At 44.9% G+C, this 21,818-nt stretch overlaps 1 protein-coding gene across 1 annotated transcript in view; it reads left to right on the top strand.

The window, feature by feature from the left end:
• NCAPD2 (non-SMC condensin I complex subunit D2) overlaps positions 1 to 21,818 on the top strand; it is a 1,714,408-nt gene that overhangs the window by 1,261,727 nt on the left and 430,863 nt on the right. Inside the window, exon 24 of the mRNA XM_044079588.1 lies at positions 3,131 to 3,254. Within this exon, the coding sequence (XP_043935523.1) occupies positions 3,131 to 3,254 (124 nt within the window). The remainder of the gene's footprint in view (positions 1 to 3,130; positions 3,255 to 21,818) is intronic.

The following is a 21,818-nucleotide window of genomic DNA, read 5'->3' as shown; positions in this document are numbered from 1 at the left end:
GTTGCTCAACATCAAACAAAAGTATGGCATCTAAGTCCAAGAAGTCATTGTTCCACTGCATTCATCAGACCTATCATTGAGTACAATGCCCCTTTTGATATGTACCTAACCAGGCATATCCAACATCTGGAACGTCCACAGAGGTTCCTTGCTAAAAGAATACTGGGCATAAGTAACATGTCCTATGCAGTCTGCCTCAAGGCCCTATCCCTGTATTCCGTCTCCTACAGGCTTTTGAGGAGAGATCTATGCCTGGCATATAGGGCATTGTCAGATTCAACTCTGAACTACCTCCTGTATATCCAGAAAATAGTACCAGAAGTAACTGTTCTAAAGACTTAAACCTTGCTTGTAATATAAATAGGACCTGCTGGAGATGTGTATTCCGGAGGACTACCCTGTCTATGGAACAGGCTCCCCATCCATGTGAAGTAGAGTTCCTCCCTAACCCAATTCAAGTGCAACTTGGACAATTGGATGAGAAAATGGAAATTCATCTCTGGTTTGGCACATATGTCTCTAATGCAAATGGGTAACCTGTAAATGGTTCATCTCCCAGGCCCATGCTTAAACTTATCAAGGGTGTCAGAACTTGTCAGAGATTTGGGATGCATGCCTAGGCTTAAAAAGACCCTTGTGGTCGTTAGCCTAGTAAACACTTATACACCTATTACCTCGCAATCTAGAATACATGCAAAACTGACTTTCCCCACTGCCTGCGGTGTAACCTCTTTTTCCATAACTTCCTTGTCAAACTGCTATGCTTGTGACTTGATTCTAATTAAAAAGTGTTAGTAGTTTCATTCTGATTTCTTCCAGCAAAACTTTCTGCCATCTATTCTGAGCCATAGCTTCTTGGACTTTCCTGTTGAGCCTCCCACAAATTATAGCAAGTTCCTTGGGGGAGGGGTTGTCATAATGGTTATTTACCTCATGGACCTGAGGTACAAGTTTGATTTTCACCTTTAAGGGAAATTGATTAGGCATAAAATGGCCCAAAGGGCATCTGGCATAGTATTTACCTATGAGCCGAATGAACCTCCATTAGAAAATCAGAGTTCCTTGGGCTACTTGTACTGAAAAAGCAGGTTACACTGTGACACATTCACACATTTGAAGTAACTAGTTAAAGTAATTGGAGTATTGATGTGTAATGAAACACATTCACTGTTATCCTTCTGTACTTGGACTTTGTATAAAAACAGTACAGTAAAATTAATATTTTGAGTACTCAACATTTTAGGCTTGCTTAGATCCACTCTGAAATGAATCTAATCTTGTTCCAGGGAAGCGGGCCATGACTACTGTTTACTTTGGGACAAGTTCAACATTCTAGCACTATTATCCCTGTCCTGCACTCCTGATTATTCTGTAGAGGGGGCTTGCTTGTGCAAGTGCACACAGACTGAAGTTCACCAGCTGCAATGCTTGCTTAGCTACAGCAGACTTCACTTGCTTTATGCCACATATGTAATGCCCAAGCCAAGGTTCCACAGTGAAACCAGTCTGTGAACTGTTTGTCTTGGGTGTCTTGGTAGAATTCTGGCTATGATGTCAGTTGTCCATCACATCTTGAACTCCTAGTAGAGAAGTTATTTGCCATGTTTGTTTAATCTCTTGTGTAGAGAGGAACTTTTGTTTTGGCCTGCTTTTGAAAGAGTTGTAAGGAACCATCTCCGATTATTTTTTTTAAGTTTCCAGTGAACACTGGAGTAGGACAATATCTCTTGTCTACCTCTCCTGCAAATTCATTGATAGCTTGTCATATTTGTCCTTCTGATTTCATAATGTTTTTGGAATTTGCCTTCTGTATATGTTACCAAACCAGTTAACCCTGTTTTTTGTTTCATGTGGCTGACAAATGCAAAGTCTGTTTGGAATCTTGAAGGAATTCTGGTAGGATACTTCCCATAATAGTCAACAGTTGTAATGGCACCTGCAGTCTAATGGATTATTTTGTCACCAAAGACACCCCCTCCCCAAAGCATGTGGTATAGATGCAAGCACCATAGCTGATGTAACTGTCATTGTTTTGCATTTAGAATAGAATGCCTGACAGAATTTCTTCACTAAATAATCCAAACCTAACTTGCTAAGAACTCTACTGCAACCAAGCTATTACTTTAGGCTTGCTCCCCATAGAGTCCCTTCCCCATGCTGGTGATTCACCTCCATACTTTACAACTGGGTTCCTAGAGACTGGGGATTTTATGCAAAGGTAAAAAAATATCTGTGGTTGCAGTTCTAGAAAACTTGATTGATTTGCTAGTGAACGAACTACAAGAGAAAAAGGACCTCCATAAAAGCTTGCTGCTTTCATGTTCTCGCATCACAGTGGTGAGAAAGCAATATGCTCTAGTTTCAAAAGAAAGTCTGTCACCTACACATCTTTTCTAAAAGTCCGGAATCTCTGGACTTGTCAGTGGTTCCACAACACCTAATGCACTGTATAAATTGTAATTCAGAATTGTTCAGCACAAAAACTGTTAACCTTGAAGGTTTAAGGGAAAGCGGGAATTGAGCAATTATGTAATGTTGTATTGATGATTGCACAAAAGAATATATGTAATGTGTAATGTTTGTAACTAAACATGTTAATATGGTTTGTTTTCTTTTATATAAATGTAGGTTTGCTTGTGTTAAGTGATAATTCAATAAAGGTGTTTAAAAAAAAAGTTGAAGCGAGTGTAGGAGGTGGAATATCATTGAAGTCTCTTGTTCTTGCCAAACATATGTTCGTACTAGGCTGTATGCTGAATATAGGTCGGTCGTTAGCTGGTCTGTTCATAGCAAGCATATCTTGTTTAGAGGAGATCCCAGGAGACGGCTCCATTTTAGTAACTTTTATTATTACAAAGTGTACTTTAACAAAACTTAGATACATTACAGGCAAATGTAATTGCAGATCTGTATACAGAAAGACACTGTGTAGGTTTATAACTAATAACACTGTTATAATTGTAACTATGCATTTCTTTTTGATCACAAAAAATGTAGTGTGATATGCAGCAGTGGACAGAACTTTTATTAGGAAGCAATGTAGTGGTCATCAGTCCTGTGTGAAACATTTAACATTCTGCTATTTTGGCAGGTCTAACAGGAACCTTTTCTGTTTTTTCTGTCCTTTTAGCTCAGAATCTCCTTTCCGTTTTTGTTCCCATGGTTCTAAAGGTGTGCAACAACCCTGGGAAGTACAAAGATAGTGATCTTACCACCATTGCCTCTTTCACTCTGGCAAAGCTGCTGATGATAAGGTTAGTGACTTGAGTTGCTTTGTAAATCAAGAGGCCGGAGTACTGCAAGCTATTATAACCAGTGTCCATTTGCATGTGTTGCGTTGTCTGCCTGGGCCTTGATAGAAACAAAAGTTTTATGGGCCATTTAATTTACCAGGTTAACAAATTAAACTGTGTGGCTATTTACATAATGCGTTTTGTGTAATTGAGTATTTGGGTATGTCTTTTTGTGCGGTGTGATAAAAATCTTGTACTAGATATTTAGGGAATGTTTTGCTACAAGTAATGAAATAAATTCCCTAAACCTACAGCACAAGATTTTTCATGTACTAGCTTCATCCACGTCCCCTCCCAGTCTCAGTGGTGTGCATTAAAGTTGTGCTGAATAAGGTTTTTGGGTTACATTGCCTTTTATTAATGGGTATGCAGTGGGTGTCTTTCTACTTTAGTTCCAAATTACGTAAATTTTCTTGAAGACTTTAGATACTTTTGTAGCAGTGTAGTAAGGGTTAAATAGTCAATATCCTTTAGGTTTATGTTTATATTAATTAAACATGTGATGTTAAGTTGTCTATCTCGCCTTCATTCTTGCTGGATGGGTTCGGAGCCGACCTCGGCTCCGACTCGGCCACTCTAAAAGCTCGAGAGTTGGTTCCACCGGCTCGAGGCTCCCCTTGTATCCCACAATGCTAGGCGTGAGTTACCTCAGATCTCGTTTGCCGCTACAGCGATCGAGGTGTTGGTTTTCTACCGGCTTCTTGGTGAGTAACTTTGGATTAAAGTTAGTATACTTAAACCCCTTTAATTTTAAATTTAACACTTGTTTCCCTTAGTTTAGTGGAATCTTCCCCACTTTCTCTCTAAAATTCCATTTTTTCTCCACAAGAACTTATAAGTTCTTCCCCCGGGCCTTCAGGCCTTCTTTCCCCATCCCCTAGTGGTGTGTGTGTGTGTTTCTCATAATTTAAAACTTTGGTAGTTGTTTTATTTTTTGAGTTTTAATAGGATAGGGTGTAATCAGTGTGTTTGACTGGGTGTGTGTGATTACACTTTCTAAAATGTCTAAAGACTCAAAGGTCTCAGGCTTCAAGAAGTGTGACTCGTGCTGTCAGAAAATGTCTCTGACAGACGGTCACACTTCTTGTGTCTACTGGGGCCTTTGCACCTGCAGGACTCCTGTGCTGTATGCCACGGCTTCAGCCCCAGGGTCCTGCAGGAAAGAAAAAACAAACTGATTCTGAGAGGTTTACTCAAGCCTGAGGGTTCCCTTACTGTCTCTTGGAAAGCCCTCCAAGGCTTCTAGGTCCTCGGCTCCAGCTACTGAGCAGAGACCTAAGGCTACTTAAACCTCCGTCTACATCGGCTCGGCTGGAGCCGATGAGTCTCAGTCTACAGTTTCTGTGGTTTCCTCGGCTCCGGCTGGAGCCGAGGTATTAAAATTCCGTGTCGGCTCCGACCAGACCTTCGGAACCGACATCTAGGAAGAGGTCTAGGTCACCATCCCTTGGCTCCGTTCATTCGGCTCCAGCATCTCCTCTGCTGTCTGAACGGAGCCATAGATCTCACTCCTCTAGGTCATCGAGGCTGTCGGACCATGACCTTCAGAGGGTAGTGAGTCGACTTCTTAAGTCCGAGGCACTGGCCCAAATGCTTCAGAGCCCGACTCATCAGTCGATGCCTGCCCTTGTCCCTCAATATGTTCCTCCTCCTACTCCGTTGAGCTCGGAGCCGGGGCATTTCGGAACCGAGACTGTGGTAGCGTCGGAGCCGATAAAATTGTCTTCGGCTCCATCGTCGGCTCCGATTTCTTCCTTAGAAGAATCTCGGCGCCGGACTTCCATCGTCGGCTCGAGGGTGAGTGGCATCGGACCATTGTCCGACCCGCTCTCCTCTCGGGCTTCGGCGCTGGTGAGTTTGGCTCCGACATCGGCCTCGGAGCCATCACTGTCGGTGCCGAGGGAGGTTTTTAGCTTTTCGGAGCGGGGACCTCTGGCTCTGCCTGACAGGGGTGCGTTCGAGGTCATGCGGAGTGTGTTAGAACCTGGTTCTACCCCACAGTCGGCTCCATCCGCCCCCCCCCCCTCTTCGGTGCCTCAGGTCAAGTCGACTCACTCTCTCATCCTGGACCACAGAGAGCCAGCTCCTCAGGAATCCCCTGTGGGGATCTCATCCTCTTCCGAGGCCTCTCCTGAATTGGCAGAAGAGCCCCCTCGGAAGAGAAAGTGTAAGAGGAAACACATAGACTCACCTGAGTCCGTCACCTCTGACACAGATTTAGAGGATTCCGAGGGTTCCCCCCGTTCCCCTTCTGAAGATGTCTCATTTGCAGACATTCTAGAAATCCTTAAGCAGAGGGGAAATTGGCCAGCCCTCAACCCCTCGGAGGATGAATCTGTGTACCTTGAGGCGTTTGGCTCTCGCCCTTCCACCTCCTGGGTGTCTCCCCTTTGACCCCTCATGCAGGTGGTAGCAAAAGGCATGGACGGCTCCTGATTCAGTGGACCCCACTCCCAGGAGACCCTCAAAATTCATTACAGCACCAGCAGATAAACAGTTTCTGACAAAAGGAGTTTCTGTGGATGCTATGGTGGTTGCTGCTGCCACCAAGAAGGAACTAGCTGATCCTTCAGTGCCTGTCCATCCACCTAATAAGGAATCTAGGTCCATGGACAGGTACGGGAAGCGGATGTTCTCGTCAGCGACATTTGCAATGCGTTCGCTGAACTACCTATGCCATTTTACTCGTCTTCAAAGGGACTTGATCAAAGAAGCGAGTGACATGTTGAAGGATCCTACGGCTGCGGGTTTTCAAGACAAGATGAACACTCAGCTGGCTACCCTGAACTCCATAGCCAACTCCTCCATGCGCCTCCTCTCTTATGCGGCTGATGGAGCGAGCAGGGCCGCAGGGACAGGTGTGGCTTTGCGTAGACATGCCTGGATGCGGCTATGCAACTTTGCGGACCCCTTTAAAACGTCATTCACTAATTCCCCATTCGATGGATCATCTCTTTTTGATCCTCAAGTGAAAGAAACCTTGACTAGGTGCGAGACAGATGGCAAGACTCTTTCTGCCGTCGGAGTCCGTTTTTCTACTCCTTCTAGGCCTTACCCCAAAGGTCAGAAAAGTGGAAAAATGTGGTTCCGCAAACAATCTCAAGGGTCTTCGCCTGACGCACAGAGTCGGTTTCCCTCCAGAAGCGGGAACAACAATGGTAGACGTCGCCCTAGAGGCAGGGGGGGTCCGCAGAACCAGGGCAATCGAGAAGCCTTCTCTGATAAGCCCTTTCAGCATCCCTGAGGTGTTGCCCGACTGCCCACCTTCGGAGGCAGTCGGGGGAAGATTGTCACTGTACCCAGAAGCCTGGCTATCCCTGACGCAAGACAAATGGGTACAGTCCATCATTTCCGAAGGCTATTCCATTCCCTTTGTTCGCATTCCAAGCCAATCAAAAAAATCCCTTCCAGATGTTCCACCCGCTCAAAGGGATCTTGCAGCTTTGGAAATTTCAAAGCTGCTTACAAAAAGAGCAATTCAGCCAGTTCCAGCAGACCAGCAAGGATCCGGAATCTACTCAAGGTTCTTTTTAGTTCCAAAGAAAACAGGGGACTGGAGACCAATTTTGGATCTCAGTATCTTGAACAAGTCAGTCAAGAAAACAAGATTTCGGATGGTCACGCTGCAGTCCATCCTTCCCCTATTGGGAAAAGGAAACTGGATGTGCTCTATAGACCTTCAGGACGCGTACTATCACATAAAAATGAACAGACGCTCCAGAAGATTCCTCCGCTTCAGGCTGGGAACCAGTCATTTTCAATTCAGGGCCCTGCCCTTTGGTCTCACCACTGCCCCCCGGGTGTTTACCAAATGCATGGCAGTGGTAGCTTCTCACCTGAGACGTCAAGGATTCCAGGTGTTTCCATATTTGGACGACTGGCTCCTCACAGCTCCCACCAAGCATCTTCTTCTATTGGCCAGGGACTACACCTTTCACATTTGTCAAAATTTAGGCATTTCAATAAATTGCGAAAAGTCTGCTTTGTCGCCTTGTCGTGTTATTACCTTCATAGGCGCAATTCTAGACACAGTCAACATGTCTGCGAGGCTAACAGATCAGAGAATAACAGACATACAAAAACTGGTCTCGCTCATCTTCAGCAGCAACAGAGTCAAAGCCAGGTTGGTTCTGAAAGTATTGGGGATTATGGCGGCTGCCATTCCTTTGCTTCCATTAGCCAGATTCCACATGAGGATCCTTCAATGGATGCTCTTCACACAATGGTCATACCAGCAACTTCCGATGTCCCACACCATTATGATCACGCAAACATGCAGGAATCATCTTCTGTGGTGGATGTCTTCCCCTCAGCTCTTATTGGGAAGACCCTTTGTTCCTCCCCCTCCGGTTGCTACACTGACAACGGACGCTTCCCTGATCAGGTGGGGGGGGCATTATCAGGGCAGAACTGTCCAGGGCACATGGCAACCAGAAGAATGCCACTTGCACATAAATGTTCTAGAGATGAGAGCAGTGCTTTTAGCGTTGCAAGCCCTTCAAGACTCTCTTCCCTTGGGAACGATAGCAATCCAGACGGACAATATGTCTGTAGTGTGGTATATCAACAAACAAGGCGGAACCAGGTCCTACCCCCTGTGTCGAGAAGCACTCAGACTGTGGCAATGGGCGATTTCTTCTCAGCGGTTTCTGATAGCAACGCACATCCCCGGGAAGTCCAATCAAATCGCGGACAAGTTGAGCAGAGCTATCCTCATGCCTCACGAGTGGTCTCTGAAAGACTCTGTTGTGAGAGAAATTTTTCTCAAGTGGGGTCAGCCTTGCTACTCCCCAAAACAGCAAGTGCAGAGATTATTTCACCCTATTCCCTTTACCAGGCCAGCCCAGCAGAGATGCTCTAGTCCAAGTTTGGCCCCGGGGACTTCTGTATGCATTTCTCCCTTCCCACTAATCTCTCAAGTGATACAGAAAGCTATCGCTCAGAAGGCCTCGTTGATCCTCATTGCTCCTTACTGGCCTCGACAGGTTTGGTTCCCTTTTCTCCATTTTCTGTTGGAGCGACCTTGGCATCTGGACCTAGTTCCAGATCTTGTGATCCATCAGTCGGGTCAGTTTCATCGCTCCCTTCCCTCTCTGAACCTCACTGCTTGGTTCCTCCAATTCCAACCTTAGCCAGGCTTCCTCAAATATCTCACTCTGTTCGAGATATTTTGATAGCTTCCCATAAATCTTCCACTAGAAAGATTTATTTGAGTAAGTGGAAACGTTTTGCCTATTGGGCTCAAGGAAGGGACATAGATCCTTTCACTGCTTCCATCCAAATGGTCCTTGATTTTCTAGCTGAACTCTTCCATGCAGGTTCATCTCCTTCTACTCTTAAAGTTCAATTGGCAGCTGTTTCTAACTTTCATGTGGGCATTTCAGAGTCTGCCATAATGTCCCACAAGCTTTGCAAAGCCTTTTTGAAGGGAGTTTTTCTACTCAGACCCTCCTATAAGAAATCCTCCTCCTCCTTGGGACCTAAATTTAGTTCTTAGTTCCTTGATTCTTCCCCCTTTCGAACCTGCAGCTTCCTGTTCTTTAAAATTGCTATCATGGAAGACTCTCTTTCTGGTAGCTATTACTTCAGCTAGAAGAGTTTCAGAACTTCATGCACTCAGCTGTCGACCTCCTTATCTGTTGTTCCATAAGGACAGGGTATCTTCTGAACCAACCCGTCTTTTTACCTAAGATAGCCTCGTCTAACCTAAATCAGAGCATTGACCTCCTGTGTTTTTCCTAGAATATTCCAATAGATCTGAACAAAAATTGCATTGGCTAGATGTTCATCGTCAGTTAAGGTACTATTTGGATAGAACCAAACAATTCAGAAAATCTGACCAGCTGTTTGTCTCCTATGCAGAAGGCAGAAAGGGACTTTCAGTTTCAAAGGTATCATTATCTAGATGGCTAACATCTCTGATTTCCCTTGTCTATGAAATTAGACACCAAAAGCTGCCTAACAAACCTAAAGCCCATTCCACCAGAGCTTTGGCTACTTCTATAGCCTTCCAAGACAGACTGCCTATTGACACCATTTGTGCAGCAGCTACTTGGGCTACTCCTCACACTTTCATTTCTCATTATAAGTTGGATTTAGCTTCTAGGCATAGAGCTAACTTTGGTTCCACTGTTCTCAAGAGTCTGTTCCGTTAAGCCACCCGGGACAAGGTGCTAGGGACGCGGTCCCATCCAGCAAGAATGAAGGCAAGATAGACAACTTAACATATAGAAGTTATGTTCTTACCATAACGTTCCATGTTAGTTGTCTTCTTCTCGCCTTCTTCTTGCGTCCCACCCTCCTTCCCCCTGGCCTGGACAGACCTAGAGGAGTTTGATTGTGACCTCTCTTTCTACCACCTCTTTACTTTAGGTATATGCTCTGCTGTGCATATTTCTTAGATCAGGATGTAGGTCACCCTTCTCTTCACCCTTGTTTATAGAGGTGGACTTTGTTTCTAGTTATTCTGCTACTATTATAGGCTGGGCCTAGCTTACAAACGAGATCTGAGGTAACTCACGCCTAGCATTGTGGGATATAAGGGGAGCCTCGAGCCGGTGGAACCAACTCTCGAGCTTTTAGAGTGGCCGAGTCGGAGCCGAGGTCGGCTCCGAACCCATCCAGCAAGAAGAAGGCGAGAAGACGACAACTAACATGGAACGTTATGGTAAGAACATAACTTCTATTTTAATTTTGTGCCCTATTTGTCAATAATGCTATTCTTTGTCTGCGTGCAGTTAATATTTTTGTTTTGTTTAAGGTGGATTTTGTCAGATGTAATAGTGAATGTTGCTTAGTTGTGAGTGAGACTTGTAGTTAAACTGTTGGTAATATATGCAAATCTTTAGCTATGGCACAGACACGGCAACAGTAAATAGTGTGCATGGGGTACACTGGTGCATGGGTGCACTGGTACATCTAAAGGGTCGAGACCTCAGCCGAGTGTCCAAGCCAAGATCTCCAGCTCCATCTTTGAAACTAGTGCTTCTTGTCCCTGCTCCATGTAGCTGATACACACACACTTTGAGATTTGATTTTCTCACACAAACACCTGGGAAAGGCTGACAGATTTACTAGCTATGCCCCCTACTGCCCAAGCTATAAGGTAGTTGCACTGCCACCAGATGCCCCAAAGCCAGCTACTCCAAGGCTCTTGCAAGAGCACCCAATTATATTGAATAAAATTAAAATTAATACAAATGGAAATGTCAATCAAACAGCCAGGTTTTCAGGAGTGGCCACAGTGTCACCAATATATACAAGTACTCACAAAGGTTAAAATATTCTCTAAAGGACCAGCCACAATTAAAAGTTTAAACACATTTAATAGTAAATAATAAAAGCATGAAATACTAAATATCTATTTACAATAAACACCAGAGTTTCAAACACAGGAAATATTAAAAAAAAAAGTGGACAGGTTCACAGAGTTACAGAAAAGAAAAACAATACTTAACTAATCTCACTATATTTTCCTGACTGATCTAAACAATTATTATTCCTTGGTTACTAGAGCAAGGCAAGATGAAGTAGATGAGAGATCCTTCTTTGTCAGGTTACAAAAAGCAGAGTGCCCTGAGACTTAAGTCACAGCTAGTATTAAGACATTATCTTAATGATGCATTACAGAATGACATCACATACATCTGGTCATCTGACTTTGAAACTGCCAGGATTTGGCACATGTGTCAATACACACACACACACACACACACACACACACACACACACACACACACACACAGAGCCTTGCTAAGATCTGCTGCAGCTCCTGGAAGTCATAAAACAATTTCAAACCTCCGCCCTTCCAAAGTAGCAATTGTTTCATTCCGGTGACAATGCAGGAAGCTTGCTAGTACAGACGGCTTGTTTCTGGCTGCATTAAGTACTGTAAGTTAACATTTTATGGCCTAGACCTAGTAATTTAATTTCAGAGCATTTTCAAAGTTTGAGATTAACCTATTCTGTTCCCTTATCCTCTTAATACATGCATTTTAAAAAATTACAATAATGCATATATATTTATTTTTCTGTCCCTCAGGGCACACTGTTGGTACATTTTTAACACAAGCCACTTTACATTTTTCAGCACAAAATATGCTGGCATATGTTACACATCCGCTGCTGTACTTCTCCTGGCATTGCTGTCAATACCTCACAGAAGTTACTAGTGTTAAAAAAGATGAGTTCCATACCTTGGTGAAACAAGCATTACAGGCAATTAAGCCTGGTATGCAACAGCCTTTACTGGTGAGCATTCACAGTAAAGTTTTCCATAAGGAAACATGGTCTGTTGATTTTGACAGAGATGCAGCTTTTCTTGCAGACTCCCAAGCCCAACTGTGATTGTGAAGAGAACTTTAATTCTTATCCTCTTGTGGAAGAATTTTCTTTTAATCAGACCATTGTCAAGATGAAATGTTTTTCCCCCTTTCCTCTAGATACAAATAGATGTTCTCCCTTAAACTGAGGAGATGTGTAACCTCATCCTCTCCCATCCCTTTGATACCGCCAGCCCTGAGGATGTGTTGAATGCTGCCTGTACTTATCCTGTTAGCCAGGATTGTCTTTAAGCAGATAAGCTGTATAAGGTACCTCAGGCTAATTTCTTTTCTCTCACTTTAGGTCAGATCCAGCTGCTATTTCAACTGTGTTCCATGCTAGAAACAGGCTGGTTCTCAATATCAGTCCATCTGAAGATGGAGGGTAAAATATTGTATAGCTTAAGAGTGGTTTCTTTTTTTCTGCCATTTTAGCCTTCAGGGCTCTGAATTAGGCATACACATAAATTTGTGCTCTGTTATATGGACAGTCTGAGAGAAATAGCTTCCACTCTTCCCACAAAGTTTTTTTAAGCAAACTGTTTCTACCCTTTCCTGGGTATCTAAGCATGCTATGAAGAGTTTATGATTTGAGCAGCTAGTGTGTCTAGGGGCCACGTCTACTGACACGGTGTTATAGATGTTCTTTGGTACGTAACCAAAAGTTTGCTGATGACGTTAAGCCTAAAAATCTTGGATTCAGCTTTAGATAATGAGGTATTACCTGGTGATTTTACTACTCGAGCCCTCAATCAATATTATGAAAGAAAAATAATTTAGGGAGTTTCCAGGATATTTCATGTACCCTAATACAGATCTTATAGGCAGACTTGCACAAAAAAAGCCTAATAAGTGAAACCATTTTATTCCCTCGCAAATAAAATACAAAAAAAAAAAAAAAAAAAAGATGGCCAGAGGGGGTAGCAACAACAAAATTCAAGATTCTTTTCAGAAAAACGGAGAGACCAATAGTACAGGATAACTATGCTAGCATTCCTTACCCCCCCCTTCACTGGCTAATATCTCTATAAATCTCTCCCAAAAAATGTCCCTCAACATTCCCTTTTGACAAATAATTGTTTTGGGCTCCTGCATGTTAAAAGTAGTGCAGAAGGGCTATAGATGGCACTGGATGCAAAAAAAAACTCTACAGGGGAGGACTTCCCCACCCTTTGAACCAATTGATTTGATGTTGCCTTCATTTGTTCAACCTATGGGTTTTGGATCTGAGCATCTGATCCAACTTAGCCGTAGTAGGCTATCTGAGCTCCTCCCCTACCTATGATGCTCCTCTCCTCCAAATCCCTCAGATTTCAGTTGGCAAGTTTCGCTAACCATTGGGTTCTTGACATTCAGAGCTCTTCAGGGAATTTTTCCTTCAGTGACATTGTTTAGAAAGTTTTTGGGTTAGTACTGTTTCTTCTTAACCTTCGCTCGGTTTTCTACCCATTCTTTGTCAGGGAAAGTTTTTTTGTGTGTGTGGTCTCTTTCCTCGCCTTCGCTACACCGTCCCTTTCGTTTGTTAGCTGGATATATTTGTATCGTTGTATCCTTTTATTTCTATATTTAATTTCTTGTGTCCTAGTGGTTTCTTCTCTAGTGGTGTACTTAGTTTTAAGGTCAATTGCTTGTTGTCTTTTGCTGCTGCTTTTGGTGTAAGAGCATGGCTGATCCTATACCCTCTGGGTTTAAAAAGTGCTGTACTTGTGGGTACAAAATTCCACTTTCAGATCTGCATGCTGAGTGTGTTTGTTTAGGGGTGGCTCATGTTGACTCCACATGAACTATCTGTACCAGTTTCAACCAGCAGGCAGTTAATGATCACTGGATCAAACTCATTTTGAAAGGGCTCCTTCCAAGTTTCTCCTCTTCAGCCCCCCCCCCTTTACTTGAGGGCTGAACACCCCACTAAGAAGCACAAAGATGGGAAAAGATCCCCCAGCAGATCTCACCACTCCGGGGATCCTCCTGCCAAAATTCCATGGCCCTCTGAGACTGCTTCTTTGGCCGATAATTATTTAAGCCTACCCTCCTCGTCGGAGCCATAGTTTTTCCCCCAAAGCAGCTTAGGCCCTCTTCCAGACCTGGTTTGATGGCTTCCTCTGTTAGTCCTCCAATAGTCTCTCTGAAGCAGAGGTGGAGAGTATGATGGTGAAATTCCTCAAGGCACAAATTCATCTGGGGATTTTTCCTGCTCTGCCCCCTCCTGGATCTGCAAGCAACAGCCCTGCCTTCACTCCTATTGCTCCTTCTCTGATTTGACCCGGGATTTCTGAGTTATCTGGTCCGAGCCTCCCTGGAGCAGAGATGTCGGAGTTGATAGGTACTGTTCCCTGGACTCAGTCTCCCTGTCTCACCCAGCTCTGGTTTCGGAGCCTATGATTCTTTGAGTAGTAGCTTTGGTGCCGGTTCTGAGGGGTTGACAATCGGCTACTAAATTTCCAGAGCAGTTTCTTTTTCTCGGGGCTCTGGCTTTTGATGGCTTAACTCCAGCTCCCCACTTGCATCCATGGATGGTTTGGGCTGATGGAGCTTCCCTGTCAACAACGTCGGCTCCAGCGGAGGTGCCAGGGGTGTCCTAATCTCTCTTGGCTTTTGAGGTGGTGAAGAGGGTTCTCTCTGCACCCAGAAGAGCCTTAAGACTGACCGTTTTGGACTCTGCCCCCCCCCCCCCTAGCTGCATCTATGCCGGAGACATTTATCCTGTCCTCCGTGACAGCCTGCCCAGAAGGACATCCAGCCTGCTTCCCATTTGGAACCCCCAGAGTCTAGTGATACCTCTCCTGAACACGCCACCAAAGAGGTCCCTTGGAAGCATGCATGTAAAAGGAGACACCTGGATTCTCCTTTGGAATCCATCATTGAGAACACCAATCTTGAAGGGTCCCCCAGATCTCCACCCGAGGATGTCTCATTTGGAGACATCATGGAAATTCTTTGTCAAAAGAATGTTTGGTCTTCCAAAAGCCGTAATCTAGAATAATTGGTGTTTCTGGAAGCCTTTGGGTCAGGCCTATCTACTTCTTGGTGTCCCCACCTGTGGGACCCCCTTATCAACCTTGTGTCCCGCAGGGCATGAAATGAGCCAGAAACAGTGGAACCTATCCCTAAGCAGCCCAATAAGATCCTTGGTGCCCCATCTGAATGACCACATTGGACTAGAGGGATTCCAGTCTATGCCATGGTGGTTGCAGCCGCCACCAAAAAGGAGCTAGCACAGCATAGCTCCACTGTCCCTCCCCCTAACAGGGAATCTAGGGCTTTGTACAAGTTTGGAAAGTGGGTTTACACTTCAGCAACCTTTGCATTGCGAGCACTGAACTACCTGGCTCACACAACCAGGCTCCAGAGGGACTTGATTAATTAGCTGTCTAGCTCTGTCCCAGTGTCCATGTCTGCCATTGAACAAAAATCCAATTCCTCAAAGAATGGACAATCCAGTCTATTTCCAACACATCCATGAGGTTAATCTCTCATGCAGCAGAGGGGGTGCCTCATGGGCAGCTGGATCAGGCATTGCAGTTAAATGCCACACCTGGATGCGGCTTTGTAATTTTTTGGAACCCTATAAGGCATCTTTTGTCAATGCTCCTTTTCCATGGATCAATACTTTTTGGTCCGACAGACACACTCCTAAAGTAAAAAAGATGGCAAGACCTTGTCTGCCATTGGGATATGCTGCTCTATCCCACAACAGTCCTTTTCCAGGAACAAGCATAAGAGTTAAGAAGTTGTGGTTCTGAAAATCACAGGGTCCTTTCCAGGATTCACAAGGGGACCTTTAGCAGAGGGAGTCGATGAATCAAGGGTCTGGAGATTCTTTCTCGGACAGGCCCAATCAGCAGTACTGAAGGATTACCTGGCTACTGTACCCTGGAGGCAGTCTGGGGACGTTTTGTCTCTACACCCAACAGCCTGGGAAGCTATCACAAAAGATCGTTGGGTGATGGATTATATCCAGAGGCTTATTCTATACAGTTTCCAAAAACCTCCTCCAGGGGAGATCCTCCCCGATGTCCCACCCAGTCAACGGGAGGCTGCAGTATTAGAGATTTCAAAGCTGCTCTCAGTCAGTCTCCCCAGACCAGCTCAGATCCAGCTTTTACTCAAGATTTTTTGTTGCCCAAGAAAATGGGAGACCTCAGACCTATTCTGGATCTTACTTCCCTAAACAAGTTAATTGCCACCTCAAAGTTGCAAATGGTCACGCTACAGTCCATTCTGCTCTTCCTGCAGAAGGACAACTGGGATATGCTCTCTAGACCTTCAGGATGCATGCCATCACATCAAGATGAACAGGCACTCCAGAAGACATCTCCGCTTCAGGCTGAGAGCCAACCACTATCGATTCTGAGCACTGCCTTTTGGTCTCGCCACATCCATGGCAGTGGTAGCAGCTCACCTGAGACTGTAAGGATTCCAGGCGATTCCCTACCTAGATGACTGGCGCCTAACTGCTCCCACCAGATATTGATTTCTTCAAGCCAGAGAATACCTACTTCAGCTAGCCTTAACCTTGGGCATATCTATCGATCAAAACAAATCCCATCTTGTTCCAGTTCAGGTCATAGACTTTAGCGGAGCTTGTTTGGACACCTTTCAGTCCCTAGCCTTTCTTACTCCAGACAGGATCTCCAGTCTGCGATCTCATGTCAGATATATTTGGACACTCCTTCCTCCCAACCCAGTCTTGTTCTTCAGGCCTTGGGGTCCATGGGGTCCTTGGTGGTGACAATCACTCTGGTACCCTTGGCCCGCCTTCACATAGGAGTACTTCAGTGGAACTTAGCTGAGCAAATGGTCTCTGATAACCTCTGAACTACCGTGGGGGGGGCATTATCTGGGACAAGACAGTTCAAGGCACATTGTTCCCCCTTAGAGACCAGTTTGCAAACAGATGTTCTGGAGATGAGTTGTGCTTCTTTGCTTTGCAAGCCCTCCACACCTCTCTTCCTACAGGAACTATTGCTATTCAGACAGACATGCCTGGTGGTCTTGGTACATCAACAAGCAAGGAGGAACCAGATCTTTACCCATTGTGTTGAGAGGCCATTAGGTTGGGGCAATGGGGCCATCTCTTCAAACAGCTTTGCCAGATGCACATTCCAGAGGAGTCTAACATCCAAGCTCAACAGGACCATCCTTATGCCTCATGAGTGGTCTAGCAATCCTGCAGTGGCAAATGTGATCTTCCAGAGATGGGGTCAGCCTTGCTGCAACCTGTTTGTCTCCCTCCAATACCAAGTGCAGCGATTTTCTTTTTTTTTTTTTTTTTTTTTTTTTGTCCTGGTCCTCCGCAGGGAAAGTTGCCGAGAGTTGCTGTAATCCTTGCGCTTGGCCCCCTGGTCTACTCTGTGCCTTCTCTTCCGCTCATTCCCAAATTTCTACAGAAAGCACAGAGGTTGAAGTGCCGAGTCAGCTTCATTGCCCTTTTTTTAAGCCCATCAAGTGTGGTTCCCCTTCCTTTGGTCTCCCTTGGTTTGTTTACCTTGGACTGTGCAGGCCTGTCCAGATCTCTTGTCCCACCCTGTGGGACACTCCCATCCGTATCTTCCAAACTTGAAACTAACCACTTGGTGTTTCCACTTCCAATGATTCCTCCCCAGTTAGAAAAATTGATTGTGGCTCTCAAACCAGGAAGCTTTACAACAGTGAGTGGAAAAGGTTCTCTATCTGGGCTCATCAGAACAATTTAGACCCCTTTTCTGTACCATTGTCGGCAGTTTTGCACTTTCTGGCTCATCTTTTTAATAACTGTGCACGTTTTTCTATAGTTAAGGTACAACTTGCTGCCATTTCCAGTTTTCATGTAGGGGAAACCTTCTCCCTAGCTTCATCTAAACTATGTAAGACATTTCTGAAGGGTACCTTTCTCCTATGTCCTCCTATTAAGGATCCTGCCCTTTCTTGGGACCTCACCTTAGTTCTTCAGGCTTTGGTCTCACCCCCTTTTGAACCTGCAGTGAAGTTCCTTACCAGGAAAACTATATCCTTGGTGGCTATTACTTCCTCTAAGAGGGTTTCCGAGCTACAGGCTTTGTCTTGCAAACCTCCATATCTAATCTTTCACAAGCACAGAGTTACCTTGCATACTAATCCATGCTTTTTGCCCAAGGTCACTTCTGAGGCTAACTTAAACCAAGTCCATCAATCTTCCAGTCTTTTTTCCAAACTTTCAAAACAAGGGAGAATACCTTTTGCATATGTTGGCTGTGCATAGACAGCTGCGCTTCTATTTGGACAGAACCAAAACATTCAGGAAACCTGACCAGCTTTTTGCATTCTTTAAGTCCAGATTAGGTAAACCAGTGTCCAAAGTTATGCTAAGCCCATTGGATTACCAATTGTATCAAACTTGCTTATTTCTCCAAGGACATTTCTTTACCTAGTCATATTAAAGTCCATTCTCCCAGATCTGTTTCTACTTCAGCCTTTTGGTCTAAACCTCCCATAGATGAAATTTGTGTAGCTGCTACATGGTCCAGTCATCATAGCTTTATTTCCCATTGCAAGCTAAACATTATTTCCAGGTCCAGGGTGTCTTTTGGTTCCACTGTGCCCTGGAATATCCTTCCTTGACAGCCACCGCTTTTAGTAGCTGGGGACTCTGTCCCATAGGTTGAAGAGCAAATGAAGACATCATCATCAGATAAAGAAGTTATGTACTCACCAAAACGTTCCATCTGTGTTGTCTCATTTGCTCTTCAGTCTTCCCCCCCCCCCCATTCCTCCTGCCTTTTCAAGGGCCTAACAGATATTGTTTGGATAGATACTTTTTTCCTTTTGAGCTCCTGAAGTATCCTAGTGTGGCAGATTCCTTTATCCTAAATTTCCCTTGCCTTTTGGTATTGTGATTGTGATGTGCTAGGTTGCAGCAAACTCAGTCTGAGGGATTTGAAGAAGAGCATCATGGGTAGGGGAGGATCTCAGATGTTGGACCCTACAGCTTTGATATACGGCCGAGTCGGATCTGATGCTCAGATCTGAATCCCATAGGTTGAAGAGCAAATAAGAGGCAACAACACAGATGGAACATTATGGTGAGTACATAACTTTTTTTCCTTGGGTGTGTAATGATTGAACAACCTAAGGGAGTCCTAGAACCAGTGCCTTTAAGGCAAAGGCTTCTACTCTAGAAAGTTTCTGGTAGCAAAGAAAGAAGGCTGTTGGAGGCCAGTACAAGATCTTTCATTCTAAATCTGCACATGGAAGTTCCAAAGTTCTTACAAAACCTCTTATCACTCATTCCTCACATGGGTTGCTTGGCATCTCCATACCTAAAAGATGCTTACTGACATTATTTCCATAGCCATGGGCTGTCGGAAATTTCTAAGGCTGTCTGTTCTGGGTTACACTATCAGTTCCCAGCATTACCCTTTTGTCTGTCTGTAGCTCCAAGGTTATTCACAGTTAGCTTACTGCAGACGGCGTTCACTTTCCTTATTTAGATGACTTGCTTATCTTTACAGAGTCTTTATCCAGATACCAGGGGTTAATTAACATGGGATTTGATGTTGCCATTTTCATTCATTCATCAACCTCTGGGTTCAGATCAGACTTGTCCCCTTTTTATAGTTTAGAATCCGATTCTCGAGCTCCTCCCTTACCCATAATGCCCCTGCCCTCCAGATTATCTCAGATCTTGTTTGTTGCGCTTGAAAGCAGTTGAGATTTTCACCTCAAGTCTGCTTTGGGGGTTGCGAGTAGTTTAAACGTTTTTCAGTGTTAAACTTCTATTTTATTCCCTGTCTTATTCCTCCTTATCCTCCTATTCACTTTATTTTCATGGTTTCTTGCAGTTTCTAAACTTTATACCTTCTGGTATTCCTTTCCCTCTACCATTGTTGGTAGTTCCTTTCATTTTTTAATCTTAACAAAAAAAAACTTACCGGTATGGCAGAAAAACCCACTGGTTGCAAAAAAGGCACTTCCCGTGGGCATAAGATCCCCAGCTCTGATGCTCACAGGGAGTGTGTTTATTGCATAGACCCTGGATACCTTGTGTAATATTTGCACAAGCTTTAACACTCGAGCTCTAAGTGACCACCGAAATAAACGTATTTTGAAGGGCCTTCTTCCCAAGTCTGCTTTATCTTCCATTGGATCTTCGAGAGAGTCAAGGGCTCAAACCCCGTCTAAGAAATCCAAGTAGCCCAGGGAGCACCGCAAACACTGTCCTGCCCAGTCTTCTACTAAATCTTCATCTGAACCACCTACTAAGACTTTAAAGCTGTAGGACCCAAAACCCTCTGATCCGAAGCTGCCATTAATGACTTCTCGGAGTCAGGCTCCCAGATTCTGTCTGGGACTTGTATCCCAGAGACTAAGATCTCCTTTTTTTCCAGAAGACCCCCAAGAAATTTTCGAGACCTCCCTGCACCTCTTCCTCTGTAAGATCTTCCTAGAACCTATCCGAAACAGAGATGGACAGGATGTCGAGACTCTTCAGGATGCAGAGTCAAATGGGGGTTTTGTCTGCTCCTTCCCCCACTGGATCCATGAGCTGCCAACCTGCCTTTCTTCCGGTAATTCCTTATCTGATCTGACCACCTGTTTCGGAGCCCTTGAATCTGGGGGCAACCAGAGTCTATGCATCAGATCTGATGACATTCGACTCTGACTTCTCTGATCTGATGGGCTCTAACTCGAGTGTGATGGATCTGAGTGGAAACAGCAGATCTGAGGGGTTTGTTTAGACTCCAAAGCTTTCGGCAAAGTCATTTCTCCTTGGTGCCTTGCCGCTAGCCGGCTTGGCTCAGACTCCCCCTAAGGATCGGAGGATCCAGGAAGGTCAGAGGTGTCTGCTGCAGGAGCTCTTATCAGCAGGGATTGCCACCTGGCCTCTGAGGGTCCCTTTGCATTTGAGGTGGTGGAGATGGTACTCTCCCGGGTGAGAACTGCATCGACTCTACCTCTTTCAGATCCTACCCTTGTCTTAATTTACCTGCTCATCTTCCACCTTAGGGACTGCCAGCCCTCAGGAACTTCCAACCAGCTGCACACACAGAGCTCCTAGTCTCGTCTGATACCTCCCTGGAATATCCCACCAAGGAGGTCCCCGCAAGATACTGTGCAAAGAGAGGCACCTGGATTCCCCTCGGGAATCTTTGACAGAGGACACTGACTTTGAGGGGGAGGAGTCCCCAAGATCTTGACCCGATGTCTCCTTTGGAGACATCCTGGATATCCTACCACCAAAAAGGTGGTTGTTCTGCCCAAAGCCTTTCCTCTGAGCAGTCTGTTTTTGGAAGCCTTTGGGTCTGGCCTGTCTACATCTTGGGCAATCCCATCTACGGATGACCTCATAGACGTCGACTCCCACAGGGCATGGAAGGAGCCAGACACCATGGAGCCCATCTCAAAAAGACCTGACAAGATTCTCAGTTCCCCTTCAGATAGACCTCACTGGATAAAAAAAGGTAGGCCAGTAGATGCCATGGTGGTTGCGGTAGCCACAAAAAAGGAGCTAGCCAAAGTTCCACTGTTCAGCCCCCTAACAGGGAGTCTAAGGCTTTGGACAGGCTTGGGAAGTAGGTGTATGCATCAGTGACTTTCTCATTGTGATTGAGCTACTTGGCTCATTTTACCAGGTTACAGAGGGACTTACTATAGGAATGCTAACACTGCCCCAAGGTCCATGCTTCAAGAGGAACAGAAAACCTTTTTATCTAGGATGGCCACCCTACAATCTATCTCAAATGCGTCCATAAGGCTAATCTCACATGCTGCATAAGGTGCCTCAAGGGCCGCCAATTCAAGGCGTCGCTCATCAGTGCACTCTTTGATCATCACTTCTTGGCCCAACTGTAAAAGACTTTCTCTCCTGCTGTGAAAAGGACAGAAAGATCTTGTCTGTCATCAGAATCCTATTTTCTACCCCACAAAGGCCTTTTTCTGGGAATGGACATGGAGGTAAGAAATTGTTCAAAAAATCAGAAGGGCTTTTCCAGGATTCACAAGGAGAATTTTCCCTTAGAGGCAGAGGGGGAAATTTATAGTGGTAGACACTGTCCACATGGCAGAGGAGGTCCGCAGAACCTCTGTAGGCATTCGGGGGGGTTGACTATCTTTGCACCTGAATGCCTGGCTAGTCATTACAAATGACCATTGGGTGCAAAGAATCGTATCCAGAGTAAATTCCATTTTTCAAAACTCCCAAACCAAAGAAAAATCTTCCCGATGTTCACCCAGTCAGAGGGAGTCA

This window comes from Protopterus annectens, chromosome 8.part0, assembly GCF_019279795.1.
Source record: "Protopterus annectens isolate FY-2018-M chromosome 8.part0, PAN1.0, whole genome shotgun sequence".
Taxonomy (NCBI): domain Eukaryota; kingdom Metazoa; phylum Chordata; order Ceratodontiformes; family Protopteridae; genus Protopterus; species Protopterus annectens.
The sequence above is the reverse complement of the archived record's forward strand: the minus strand, read 5'-3'. Positions and strand labels throughout refer to the sequence as shown.